Source organism: Sinocyclocheilus grahami, unplaced genomic scaffold, assembly GCF_001515645.1.
Source record: "Sinocyclocheilus grahami isolate Dianchi unplaced genomic scaffold, SAMN03320097.WGS_v1.1 scaffold32.1, whole genome shotgun sequence".
Classification (NCBI taxonomy): domain Eukaryota; kingdom Metazoa; phylum Chordata; class Actinopteri; order Cypriniformes; family Cyprinidae; genus Sinocyclocheilus; species Sinocyclocheilus grahami.
Window position 1 is genome coordinate 772,399 of NW_015505211.1, and position 13,888 is coordinate 786,286.

Genomic DNA, 13,888 nt, shown 5'->3' on the forward strand with positions numbered 1-13,888 from the left:
GAATGTCCGGCCATCTGTTCGTGATCTCAAGCTGAAGCGAACTTGGGTTCTGCAGCAGGACAATGATCCAAAACACACCAGCAAGTCCCCCTCTGAATGGCTGAAGAAAAACAAAATGAAGACTTTGGGGTGGCCTAGTCAAAGTCCTGACCTGAATCCTATTGAGATGCTGTGGCATGACCTTAAAAATGCGGTTCATGCTCGAAAACCCTCCAATGTGGCTGAATTACAACAATTCTGCATAGATGAGTGGACCAAAATTCCTCCACAGCGCTGTAACAGACTCATTGCAAGTTATCGCAAACGCTTGATTGCAGTTGTTGCTGCTAAGGGTGGCCCAACCAGTTATTAAGTTTAGGGGGCAAACACTTTTTCACACAGGGCCATGTAGTTTTGGATTTTGTTTTCCCTTAATAATAAAAACCTTCATTTAAAAACTGCATGTTGTGTTCACTTGTGTTATCTTTTACTAATATTTAAATTTGTTTGATGATCTGAAACATTAAAGTGTGACAAACATGCAAAAAAATAAGAAATCAGGAAGGGGGCCAACACTTTTTCACACCACTGTACATTAAATAAATCAATAAATCCACTGCTCTCTTGTCTCCTCTGAGGCTGGGACTGTAAATTGTGTTCTGTGCAGCCAAAGGTAGAACAGTTAGCATGTTTTGCTCAAACTTTTGCCATGGCGTTACACCATCGTCGCTTGCAAAATCAAAATGACGGTGCCATGGGTGGAAACTTACAGATTAAGGGGCGGTAATATTATAATCGGATCCCTTTGCCACGTCACCAAGGGAGCGAAATCAGACGTGCTCTTTTTCATAGACGCTTGCCGAAAAAGGCTTACCAAAACAAAGTTACTGGGTTAATCTTTTTCATGTTTCCTTGGTTGGTAGATGCACCGGGGACCTGATTATAGCACTTAAAACCTGGAAAAGTCAGATTTTCATGATACGTCACCTTTAAATGAGTAATGGAATTTAATTACAGTATATTTTTTCATTAAGCTATAGCGTTTATCCATTTATACTCAATATATTTAGACTACTGATTTTTCATACAAATATTTGAAACCATATAGTTACATTTTTACCATGGTTTTGAGGTGCTATATGTGTGGTTTTAACTGTGGTTACCATGATCTAAATGTATGCTACTATGGAAGTCCAACGGTTAATTTTAATAAAACTCAAACAGTCAGAATAATTGCATTTCATCATATAAAAAATGAGGTTGTTACCATTTTTACAGATGTTAAATTTTTTGATAATGAACAAATTTACATCTGCATCCTAACCAGGGGTGTGAAGTAACGAATTACAAATACTCACGTTACAGTAATTAAGTAATTTTTATCAGTAATTGTACTTTTTTTAGTAGTTTAAAAATTGTGTACTTTTTACTTTTACTTGAGTACATTTTAAGTGATGTATCGGTACTTTTACTCCGCTATTTTCCTTCGTTTGTGGTCGTTATATGCTTATTTTAATTTTATCCATCAACATGATGGGATAGAGAGTAATAGGTCTCGTGACTTTCGTCAAATCAAATTGTGCATAGAAAACTTTAACCGCCAACTGTTTATCATGGCTGCTGGAAGTGCATTCTTCAAGCATCAATTCGGTCATATCTTCCTCTAACTTAATATGTTAAGGTAAGTTTCGGATTTCTGCTTACTAAATGATTTGTATATATATGCTTGCCTATCTACACTAGGGAGGTGCGCGACGACTAATTTGACTGATGTTTAAACGAAAGTTTTGTATCCGACTAGTTGACTAGTCTAAAAGCAAGAAACCCCCAAAAGATGGTAAGAAAAAAAAACCTCTGTGCGTGCATGTAGCATAGCCTATATAATAGCCTATATTTGAAATACTTAATCTATGAATCACACTGTCAAATCCCTCAATGAATTCCGCTTGCCGCTCACTTGCCTCGCGTTATCATTTAATTTTAGGCGGTCATTAAAAAGAAAAGAAAAAAAAAAGAAAAAAGAAAAGGAGTATACACTCAACGTTGGCCAAAGCATAGCTTATTTATTCAAATCAGCTGGGGAAATGCAGAACAATGGAAAATCAATCAATAGCCTGACAGAATTCTTAATCTTCATATAACGTTAACCAACATATTAAAACACAAGTCAAAAACAATAGGAAGGTTTATCAAGGTTTAGCATTAAAACAGCTTTTAAAAACGTACTTCGTGTAGGCTATATTGTCTAAAAACAAAATGCAACAATGCCCATTTTACTTACTCAGACCATGCGTTATTTGTTCAGTGAAATTATCAATGTGGTCTGGTGAAAGACGGGAACTGAGGTGATTAACAATAAAATTCCTGCACTTGAAAAAACGCGCTCGGCAGGAACTGAATGACTACCGCCCCGTAGCACTCACACCTATTGTTATGAAGTGCTTTGAGCGACTGGTCCTAGCTCACCTTAAGAACTGCATCCCACCCACACTGGACCCACACCAATTTGCCTACCGTAGCAATAGGAGCACAGAGGATGCAGTATGCACAGTGCTGCACTCGGTACTCACACACTTGGACAATAACAACACGTATGTACGGATGTTGTTTGTTGACTTCAGCTCAGCATTTAACACTGTCATTCCCTCCAAGCTGACCACTAAACTTGGAGACCTGGGCATTAACACCTCACTCTGCAACTGGATTATGGAATTTCTGATCAACAGGCCTCAGCATGTTAGGTCAGGTCACACCTGCTCCACCACCATCACACTCAACACCGGCGTACCACAGGGCTGTGTGCTGAGCCCATTCCTCTACTCCCACGACTGCAGGCCTATGCATGGATCCATCTCCATCATCAAGTTTGCAGATGACACCACGGTGATTGGCCTCATCAGAGACAACGATGAGACTGCCTACAGGGAGGAGGTACAGCACCTGGCCGCATGGTGCACTGACAACAACCTGCTCCTTAACACCAGTAAGACAAAGGAGTTCAGGAAGAAGAAAGGAAGAAGAAAGGAAACACGCATGACCCCATCCACATTAGCGGGACAGTTGTTGAACGTGTCTCCAGCTTCAAGTTCCTGGGAACCCACATCTCAGAGGACCTGTCCTAGACCACAAACACCTCCAGTCTGGTCAAGAAGGCTCAGAAGAACCAGTTGTCTTCAGCCATCCTGGTGAACTTCTACCGGTGTGCGATCGAGAACATCCTTTCCAGTTGTATCACAGTCTGGTATGGGAACTGCTCAGTTGCTGACCGCAAGGCACTGTTCTGCTTATAGTGTACATAAACTTATTACATAATCCATCTGTATAGTATGTTCAAAGTACACCTATCTGTATATCATGCTGATAGTATTTAAAAATCTGTAAATTATGTCCATAGTACTGCCTTATCTGTATATTTATTGTACATTTGTAACATATTGGAGACACTGTATATCCTGTACTTACTGCTTATTGCACTTCTGGTTAGATGCTAACTGCATTTCTTTGCCTTGTACCTTACATGTGCAATGACAATAAAGTTGAATCTAATCTAAAATCTAATCTAACTGAAGTCGCAGGCACGCAGAGATAACGAAAAGCAAGCCGATAGAGTTTCAGAAAGTGCCTGGACATCCCGCACCACCACCGAAGTGGGTGTTTGTTAGAGGAATAGATGGCGCGAATGGGATCGCAGCACTGGCGGGTTGTAGTGAATGACGTGATTGACATTTGCTGACTTTGGCCAGCCTCTAAGCTAACGCCTACGTGCCTGTATTGAATATGATTACGCATCACTCCAGTAGAGTTATTGTAAAACAATTTGACATTACACAGTTTACACAAAACTTTTCCGTTTTCTTCTAATTCAAAATAATCCCACACCTTCTCGTCTTTCGCATGGTCATTTTTGAACTCGCCGCAACTGACACGAAGAAAACGCATGTGAGGTCTCAGGTAAAAATGTAGTTTCTGCCCAGATAAACTTTAAAAAAATAATGTATTATTTTTCAAACGGTTTATTTTAACATGCCATTTAAAACGTTTTAAATGCCATGTTAAAATGACAGTAATTTGAATGTTAAATCATGGGGGTTTTTTTCTGTCATGTAATCAACTATTGTTTTCAGTGTCGACTAGTAGGAGCTGTACCTTTTAGTCGACTAGACCCGCACATCCCTACCACGGCCTGAAATTTGGTGTGAGGTCGCGGGTATTGCATACAGTGTTAACTCCCGCAAGTGCCACGTTTGGTAAATTCCCCACTCACTTGAGACGCGCGATCTGTGCTGACTCTCTCGAGTGCGTTCTGCAGCGGTCACTTGGATAAGTCGTTGTTGCTTGTTGAACTTGTTGACTTTTGATGAGTTTGAGCGCGTGATGCGCCTGTGAAAAAGTGTGTTGGAAACAAATTGAGGACCAATCTGCACCTTACTGATGACCCGTGGCGTTAATATACTGCATCTGTGCCAGCGTGTGATGTAATAAAACTGCAGCTCGTTAATAAACGTTTTTTTTTATCCATTTTATAAAATCCGCCTTCATTTAGCAAGTGCACTCGCGCATAAACAATTTTCAAGTTCAACACTTTTTGTTCCGTTCAGTTGTGGATGCTGCTGATTCACAGAGACCGCCGCGGCTCAGCAAAGAGACGTGTGTGTGTTTTCCTTTGAAAAATTCCCCAGAAATACTTCGCTATTTAATGCATTTTTCCTTACAAATTGTATTATCAGCATAACAATTTGAGTAAATGTGTAAAAGGTATGGCATGAATTTGCCATCCTTCTAGAACAATGTGCATGTTAAAATTGTAACACTTAGTTATTTTTATTTCTTTATTGCAAAACGCTAAAACTGGCACCGTTTTGGAGAGAAATGGGCTCTCATTTTAACCCATATCATGGTGTGTAATGCTAAACTGTGTTTCTCATGATGTTTGTAGTTGCACTGTTCTAAACATTAATATTTTATGTGCAACAACAGCATATGCTGTCTCAGTGGCCTTAAACATGATTTTAAATCTATTTTTTCAAACTTTATTATTTAAATGGGGATGATTGTACTGAGAATAACTTCCATCTTTTCTTCAAGTGAGTACTGTTTCCGTGCTGTTTTGATGTATTTTAAAGAGTTGGCAGTCAAAATTAAAACTGCTGGGTGATAGATACTTTTCATTCTTTATGACAAACTAGATAATGTGAATTACAGAATGTACAACATTTTTTAAATGTGTAAATTGCAGTGTACAGTGTTTATTATGAGGGGGAAGAATCCACAACTCAGTACTCACTACTCAATACTCATGAGTACTTTTAAATAGGCTACTCTTTTACTCTTACTCAAGTAGTTTTTTGGACAAGTACTTTTACTCTACTCACACTACATTTTTTGGAAGGTAATGGTACTTTTACTTGAGTATATTTTTTCAGTACTCTTTCCACCACTGACTTTTCCGTTTTCTTCTAATTCAAAATAATCCCACACCTTCTCGTCTTTCGCATGGTCATTTTTGAACTCGCCGCAACTGACACGAAGAAAACGTATGTGAGGTCTCAGGTAAAAATGTAGTTTCTGCCCAGATAAACTTTAAAAAAATAATGTATTATTTTTCAAACGGTTTATTTTAACTTGCCATTTAAAACGTTTTAAATGCCATGTTAAAATGACAGTAATTTGAATGTTAAATCATGGGGGTTTTTTTCTGTCATGTAATCAACTATTGTTTTCAGTGTCGACTAGTAGGAGCTGTACCTTTTAGTCGACTAGACCCGCACATCCCTACCACGGCCTGAAATTTGGTGTGAGGTCGCGGGTATTGCATACAGTGTTAACTCCCGCAAGTGCCACGTTTGGTAAATTCCCCACTCACTTGAGACGCGCGATCTGTGCTGACTCTCTCGAGTGCGTTCTGCAGCGGTCACTTGGATAAGTCGTTGTTGCTTGTTGAACTTGTTGACTTTTGATGAGTTTGAGCGCGTGATGCGCCTGTGAAAAAGTGTGTTGGAAACAAATTGAGGACCAATCTGCACCTTACTGATGACCCGTGGCGTTAATATACTGCATCTGTGCCAGCGTGTGATGTAATAAAACTGCAGCTCGTTAATAAACGTTTTTTTTTATCCATTTTATAAAATCCGCCTTCATTTAGCAAGTGCACTCGCGCATAAACAATTTTCAAGTTCAACACTTTTTGTTCCGTTCAGTTGTGGATGCTGCTGATTCACAGAGACCGCCGCGGCTCAGCAAAGAGACGTGTGTGTGTTTTCCTTTGAAAAATTCCCCAGAAATACTTCGCTATTTAATGCATTTTTCCTTACAAATTGTATTATCAGCATAACAATTTGAGTAAATGTGTAAAAGGTATGGCATGAATTTGCCATCCTTCTAGAACAATGTGCATGTTAAAATTGTAACACTTAGTTATTTTTATTTCTTTATTGCAAAACGCTAAAACTGGCACCGTTTTGGAGAGAAATGGGCTCTCATTTTAACCCATATCATGGTGTGTAATGCTAAACTGTGTTTCTCATGATGTTTGTAGTTGCACTGTTCTAAACATTAATATTTTATGTGCAACAACAGCATATGCTGTCTCAGTGGCCTTAAACATGATTTTAAATCTATTTTTTCAAACTTTATTATTTAAATGGGGATGATTGTACTGAGAATAACTTCCATCTTTTCTTCAAGTGAGTACTGTTTCCGTGCTGTTTTGATGTATTTTAAAGAGTTGGCAGTCAAAATTAAAACTGCGGGATGATAGATACTCTTCATTCTTTATGAGAAATAAGATAATGTGAATGACAGAATATACAAAGTTTTTCAAATCTATAAATTGCGGTGTACAGCGTTTATTATGAGGGGGTAGAATCCATAGCTCAGTACTCACTACTCAATACTCATGAGTACTTTTAAATAGGCTACTCTTTTACTCTTACTCAAGTAGTTTTTTGGATAAGTACTTTTACTCTACTCACACTACATTTTTTGGAAGGTAATGGTACTTTGACTTGAGTATATTTTTTCAGTACTCTTTCCACCACTGATCCTAACTCAAGCAACTACTTCTACTTTTCCCTTTAAACTTGAAATAATTTTTTTTTTTTTAATTACATTTATCGTGATAATTATCGATATCGACTGATATAAAAAAATTGTGATAATGTGTGATATTACTCAGACCAATCGAGTGGGCAATATTTTAGATTAAAATATTATTTTTTAGTGAAATTAACATTCATAGCATAATAGAAAACCTATATCAGTTTTCTGTTATTAAATTATAATGCAGTCTACACGCTTTAAAGTTCTATCAAGTTTTAAAAACAGTTCTATCGCTCATTGTCTCTCAAATCTTTACTTGTTTATTATGTATGTTATGTAAAATCCCTCTGTGTTGGTTGAATGGTAAGTATCTGCGACTGTCCTCTCACAGATCAGACCACTCTAGCTCTGATGGGGGGTGACAGCGCACAGTGGCGCTGGCCAGAGATTAAACCCATTTTGAGGCCCCAGAGAGCACAGGGATTACACTGGGCCATAACAGCAGAATAGACACAAGAGGACAATAGCCAACTGCATACTGGGATTGCACTGCATACCATTACATCTCACTGTGGCCAACGGAGACAGCTCTCTAAACCTCTCTTTCCTGATCTTGGGCAACTCCGGGCAAACAACAATCTTCTAGTGAAAACAATATAGATGCAAAGTACTGGAATGTTGGAATGTTCATGTACGTCTAAAATTGTTGAAGGAAACTGCATTATATAAAACATCAAATATTTGTGAAGAACTCATGCTAAAACATTTTCAAACCAGGCATTTTTTGTTTCTAGTGAGGGATTAGGGGCACATATTTTTTAACTTAATACTATCAACAAGCATTCTTCCAGGAAGACAACGGCACGGCTCAGAGATGTGTACACTTCATTTTGTCATAACACTGCTGCTTCGTGAATTTATGAGGGCCTAAAGTCATTGCTTTCAATAGCTCTCATCCGCAACAGTTTAGAGGAAAAGTTCATACTACACGAACATGATTCACACAAACGTGTCCAAACACTCTCACAGATTCAACAAACCCAATTTCATGTTAATAGATGAGACATTATGGACTATATGAAAAACCAAATGTTTTCATTTTTTTGAAATAAAGTAACATGGCAAAAGCGATGAATGTGCATTTCTCTAACAGTATAGGCACAAGAATTGTACAGACCAAGCTACAGTAAAACAACGACTTCACGTCCTTTGGAAGCTGTGTGGATAACCGTTTGTTGATTTAAGTTTCTGGAGAAAGCAGATAAGATGTACACTTTGGCAGATATTCTTCATACAAGTAAACATGTCACGACTTAGTTGGAGACTGTCATCAAACAGCACTGGCACTGGTGTCAAATGACTGCTTTTAAATCAAGGTAGCCGCATGGGAGGCAACTTCCCTTGGTGCTTTTCCTGGAAGTCTGAAGGGTTGGTGAATGTTGCAAGAGTGTCAGTGCTGAGCATGTATGCATATGAACACAACCTTATTTCACCCTTTGTTTATTATTAATATAAACGGTTTCATAGAAAAATTAACCATGCAATTACAGTAGGTAGTGAAGGTCCATTTCACACATATCGACCCAGTATACTCATGTGACTTTTGACGTCAATCCCAACTCATGAACGTCACATTTAAAACATTTATTTTTGATTCAAAACATTCTAAAAACAAATGTTTTTAATAACAACCTTTATGGTTATTGCATTCTTTATTATATAGCATACACAACCATTCAAAAGTCTGGGATCAGTAAGATTTTTTTTTTTTAAAGAAATTAATACTTTTATTCAGCAAGTATATATATATAATTACATTGATCAAAAGTGGCATTTAAGAGATTTATAATGTTACAAAATGATTTATTTTTCAAATAAATGCTGTTCTTTTGAAACTAGAATACTAAAAAAGGTTTTCACAAAAATATTAAGTAGCACAACTGATTTCAAAATTATAAGATTTTTTTTTTCTTGAGCACCGAATCAGCATATTATAATAATTTCTTAAGGATCATGTGACACTGAAGCCTGGAGTAATAGCTGCTGAAAATTCAGCATTGCCATCACAGGAATAAATTACGTTTTTAAAAATTCTAAAAAAAAGTTTAGAAAATTTTAAATCATAATATTTCACATTACTGTTTTTACTGTACTTTTGATCAAATAAAAGCAGCCTTGATGAACAAACTTTTTTTTTCTTCCAAAAACAAAAATCTCACCAGTGTGTAGCTGTCTCCCAATGTCTCTCGATGTTAGTCTTGTTTTTGTATGTGTCCTTAAGGTCCACAAGCTGGTGTTTAATCGTATACGATGCTCATTTCTACTCTAAATCCCCACTTAAACCCCTGAGTGTTTATATGCATGTGTGAAATTGACCCATAATCTCCTAGTTCACAACAGTGCTGGGCCTGCACAGTGAAATATGATGTCAAAAGGGCGCATCATGAGAGATTAACATGGTGTGTGTGTGTGTGTGTGTGTGTGGAAAGAACAATCTACACAAAACAAGAGTGTGTTTATGTGTGTGTTTGAGTGAGCAGTGCATGAGGCTACATCATAGCTATTTCAAACACACAGTTCACAAGCAGACAAGGACATTTGGGGTTCAGTATTGGGGGCTCAAACTCTGGCTGCTGGAAATAAAAAGCAATGAGCGAAGGGGATTAATGGGGTCCACAGGGTGGTCCCGCTCTCACTTTAGAAAAAGTTACTTAAGTCATTATAACACAACACAAAATGCACAATGCAATCCCCCTGGCTGTTTACAGGTTACAGAGAGCTCTATATTCAAAAGATATGTACTTTCAGTTCACTGCATTGTTTGAGACTTCAGGGAGGTTTTAAAAGAGAATATAAACAAAATGTGTCTTAAAGGGGACATATGAAGGAAAACAGGATTTTTTCCCTTGCTCTTCATTTTGAAAACATTGCAGCCAAAGATCGCAAAAGGTCTCTTCCCCAATCAAAAAGCTCATTTAATATAAGCTGCAAAAATGGACTGTTCAGAAATCAGGTTATCAGATCAATGGGTATGACGACTTAATATCAATATCTATTCGGTATTCAGTAAACTGGCCCACCCTGTTGAACAATGTCTAATCATAACAGAGATCATTTACATATAGTTGTCTGTTCGTCCAATCAATGGAAGATAGAGGGAAGTGCCTTCTCAATTTTTGCTTGGTGGCTCAGAAATGACATTATTTACCTTCAAGTAAGTGCATGAAACTGTGTGTGGTGCATGAAACAATGTGTGATACTCACTCAGTAACAGACATAATCCCTTCAGCTCCGAGTGACGCCTCTTCTCTGAGTTTGTCTCCTGGTAATGACGGCGTGGGAAACTCTGCATCTTTCCTACGGGGCAGGTTAAAGAACCTCCACGGCGCGTGACTCCCGTCGTCATCCAGGTTTACTGCTGCACTGATGTACGGTGTGGGCTCCAGGGGCTCAGGGTATGCAGGGGGAAAAGGTTGTGTGTGGGGCTCCAAACGGGCATCATCTGGGCCCTTTTGGGGTAGGAGGCATGGCTCTGCGGAAGGAGGGTAAAAATGTTGGCTGTGTGGTGTGGAGGGGTTCTTAATGGCGTCTGAGGCTTCCTCGCCACGTTCACAGGGGTGAGGGCTCAGCGGTGGTGGCTGAGGAGAGCCGACCATCTCTGTCGAGCCACTGCTGCCCATGGTAGCTCCGCCCCCGCTGTGTAGTTGTGGAGGTTTTGAGCCAATGCTCACATCAGATGGGCGAAGTCCAGGAAACCGGCCACCCTCTTGACCTCTAAGAGCCAAGCGCTGGCCCGCAGAAGCATCAGTTTCCATGGAGACATCTTCACAGACTGAGTTGCGATGGTGGAAGGGCGTCTGCGGGCGTTTCTGCTGCTTGTCGCCCTTTTCGGGCTTCTCCCCGGCTTTGTGCTTGATGGTTGGCTGCTGCGTCTGACCAGTGGTGGGCGGCTGACCAGGCGTGCTGCCTGCTCTTTGCTTCAGCGTTTTGTGCCTGAAAAGATAAAGAAATATTTTAATATAACAGATACATGAATTATGAACTGATGACATCATTAATAAAAAAAAACTATTACCAGAAATCATATTTTTTATTCACTTCTTTTCTCTGTGAGAGTTCATAACATTTCTTTTCAGGTTTAATAAGCCTTTGAGACTTGTAACAGAGAAATGTAACAGTTTGTTAATTAGCTCATTATTTAGAATTTTATTACTATTATCGGATCCTTGAAGAAACACTGTCTGAATAAAGATTCTCTGCTTGTCGAGTCCAAGGACAGGTTTAAGAAACCACCCTTTTAACAACAAGCACTCCACTCCTATCAGAGTCTGTCTGACCTGATAACTTGTGTCCACACTTTTTCAGAGATATGTAAAGCACAGCAGCTGCCAAAGTTTCTTTGTGGCTTTCCTTGTACAGTGTCTCGTTTATAATGTTGTGCTTGAGGCAGTCACCATCTCAAGCTCCACAGTATCTCAACACACAAGCCTGTAGCTACAAACGAAGGCTTTAAATACATGCCTTTCATTCCTTCCTTAAAAATGCAAGGCTTTCAAAACAACCACTCACATCACAAAGACAGTAAACTTCAGTTTGCTTCAGACATTTTACAGTGTTTTACATGTATGCATGTTAGTATTTAAAAGAGAGGCTAAAGCGTGTAGTTCACATGTAGTGTGAGAAGTTTTTTTTGGGGGGGGGGGGGGGGGTCAATTGTGCTGCTTAGCTGTCAAAATACAAAAAAAATTCCCAAACAACATTTTGATTGCAGAATGCTGTAATTTACCAATCAGCACAAAGATTCCAGAGAGACAAGATATAAAAATGGGTGTATTTGTGGAAGACGTGTTGGTTGTGGGGGGGGGGGGGGGGGGGGGCAAGGAACTTAATTTAGCCTGTATGTAAACAAAGAAACCACAGGCTACTTTGAGGTTGGAACTGAGATGGTGTGAGTATGTAGACCTATGTGACAGTTTGGAGTCAGTAATATATATAAACACACATACAAACAAACAAACATACATACATATACATACACACACACACACACATATACCTGCACAAACTTAAACTGCACAAACTTAGAAGCTAAAAAGAGTTATGTCCAGATGTCCAGAACACAGGGGAGAGTCTAGGGTAAAATTATACCCTCTCTTATTCACACACTCAACACAATTTCATATGTACGCAACACAACAACAACACAGCCACTCACACTCGCACACGTACACACAAGCAGAAAGGATCTTGGTCGACGCATGGTCATTTTCACTTCACGGGGGACTCAAGAGTTTCATCACACCTCTAATGCTGGGTCTCTTCCAAAAAATATATTTGGCAAATGACAACAGTCCCATGGCACCTGGCATTCTCTTGGCCTAAACTGAACAGCTACTCAATGAACAGAAAGACGACGACTAACAGCAACCCCGCACAGCTCTACGTGAGATTAGGTCTGTCTTAACGTTACTTACAACGCTCCACAGTGCTTGGGCCCATTCTTTTTTAGTACTTCAGGTTTATAAAACAATTATCTACCTTAAGTAGGCACCGATAGATCTGGACTATGTTGATACTAAAGGTCCATCTCCTTTCAAGTCCCGTCACTACAAGCCGCAACAATATTAGGGCGCATATATTACAATAACAAAAGTTTTACCACTGAGTTAGTCAGTGAGACTCATAAGCTAGTCTATAATCTATAAACACAAGTTATCATTTTCTACCACACACAATTTATTAGTAGCATGTAACCAGCGAGTCTGAACAGTCTGTCACAGATAAATTACATCATTTAACGCCATAGCAATATCTGCAGACTCTTATAAGACATGACAGCCTTTTATATATATACATATATGCACAAACAGTTGAATATTCGATCTGTAATTATTTTTCTAAAAATAAAAACACTATTTGAATTTTACTACATGTTGCTTTGCTGGCGGTAAATGCAGGGAATCCATGATAAATCCTAAGCACGCAAACTAAAAGTCAGTATTAACTAAATGCACTGAGTGGGAGTGTGTTAAGTTGATTGTATTTGATCACAGAATGTCGTCGTCTGCCTCACGAAGTTTGGAATTACTTTGATCAAAATGATCTTACTAAATGATCTTACAAAATGGAATTACATTTGATCAAATGAATCAGTGAAACTGAAAATATCAGCACCACAATGAGAAATCACATGAAATCCAAACAGCAGTCGACTGAGGAAAGACAGCTGTCCATGACTGCACATAAGCGCAGCTGTAGCCCGAGTGAGCAGAGAAGAGAGCTTATCTGACTGCGAAATAATCTTGAGACATATGCTTCCTTTAAGTTTCCTTGAGGGAGAGTGGTTTAAGAACAGAAAACACAAAGCACTGTAAGGAACTCTGCTTAGCACACCTACTTAGTTATCTTTGTGTCTCTGGAACGTCTGTGCCGACGCACGTTCTTATTTTTAATCAGACTGAGGAGCCAACTTTCATCCAAGCATGTGGATATTAATGTTTTTCTAAACATTAACATGTGAAACAATATAACATGATAAACAGGCAGACTCCGTTCTATACTGTAAATGGTACGGTCTGCTTTATTTTTTCATTTGCTCTGCTTAAGCTTGAATGCTTTTATTCTTTACACACAATATTTATACAAATATATATATATATATATATATATATATATATATGTGTGTGTAGCATTTGGACCAATCAGACACACAACTTTTTGTTATATTTAACAAATAATATCGAACTCCCCAACTCCCAACCAAATGGCCAATTACGAGGGTCTATGGACCCTTCCCCCGAAATGCACCTAACACCTCAGAAAAGCAGAACAGGCCTCTGGTTCCATGGTAACCAATGCTGATATCACTGGT

General features: G+C 38.8%; 1 protein-coding gene across 1 annotated transcript in view; it reads right to left on the reverse strand.

Annotated features, from left to right (window-relative positions):
- The window catches only part of LOC107576664 (mediator of RNA polymerase II transcription subunit 13-like), a 115,670-nt gene that overhangs the window by 33,769 nt on the left and 68,013 nt on the right, over positions 1-13,888 (reverse strand). The window contains exon 9 of the mRNA XM_016262810.1: positions 10,282-11,010. Coding sequence (XP_016118296.1) covers positions 10,282-11,010 — 729 coding nt within the window. The remainder of the gene's footprint in view (positions 1-10,281; positions 11,011-13,888) is intronic.